General features: G+C 66.2%; 1 protein-coding gene across 1 annotated transcript in view; it reads right to left on the bottom strand.

Annotated features, from left to right (window-relative positions):
- LOC104083187 (semaphorin-3F-like) overlaps positions 1–296 on the bottom strand; it is a gene marked incomplete at its 3' end in the record, with an annotated part of 4,230 nt that overhangs the window by 1,817 nt on the left and 2,117 nt on the right. The window contains exons 5-6 of the mRNA XM_009586589.1: positions 200–206; positions 73–140 (exon numbers count right to left, since the gene is read on the bottom strand). Coding sequence (XP_009584884.1) covers positions 73–140; positions 200–206 — 75 coding nt within the window. The remainder of the gene's footprint in view (positions 1–72; positions 141–199; positions 207–296) is intronic.

Below are 296 nucleotides of genomic sequence, written 5' to 3'. Positions count from 1 at the left end.
GCGGTATCACCGGACCCCCACCCAGCTGGGGACCCCCCTCTACTGCTCCATGCCGGGAGGGTCAGCACTCACCCCGAAGCGGAGAACACGGCGTAGATAACAGGGTTCTTGGTGTCCTGAGTCTGCTGGATGAAGACGTCCTCTTGGGACAGAAAGATGGGGGTGTCACCATGGGGGTGGCGGGACCCCCCTTGCACACAGGGACACTGGGGCAGGGGGGAGAGCAGCTCCGTGTGGGAGAGGTAAGAGGTGGGGGGCAGCAACGGGGTCCCCAGCCCTCCCCAGGGTGCCCCCCA

This window comes from Fulmarus glacialis, unplaced genomic scaffold (genome assembly GCF_000690835.1).
Source record: "Fulmarus glacialis isolate BGI_N327 unplaced genomic scaffold, ASM69083v1 scaffold21241, whole genome shotgun sequence".
NCBI lineage: Eukaryota > Metazoa > Chordata > Aves > Procellariiformes > Procellariidae > Fulmarus > Fulmarus glacialis.
The sequence above is the reverse complement of the archived record's forward strand: the minus strand, read 5'-3'. Positions and strand labels throughout refer to the sequence as shown.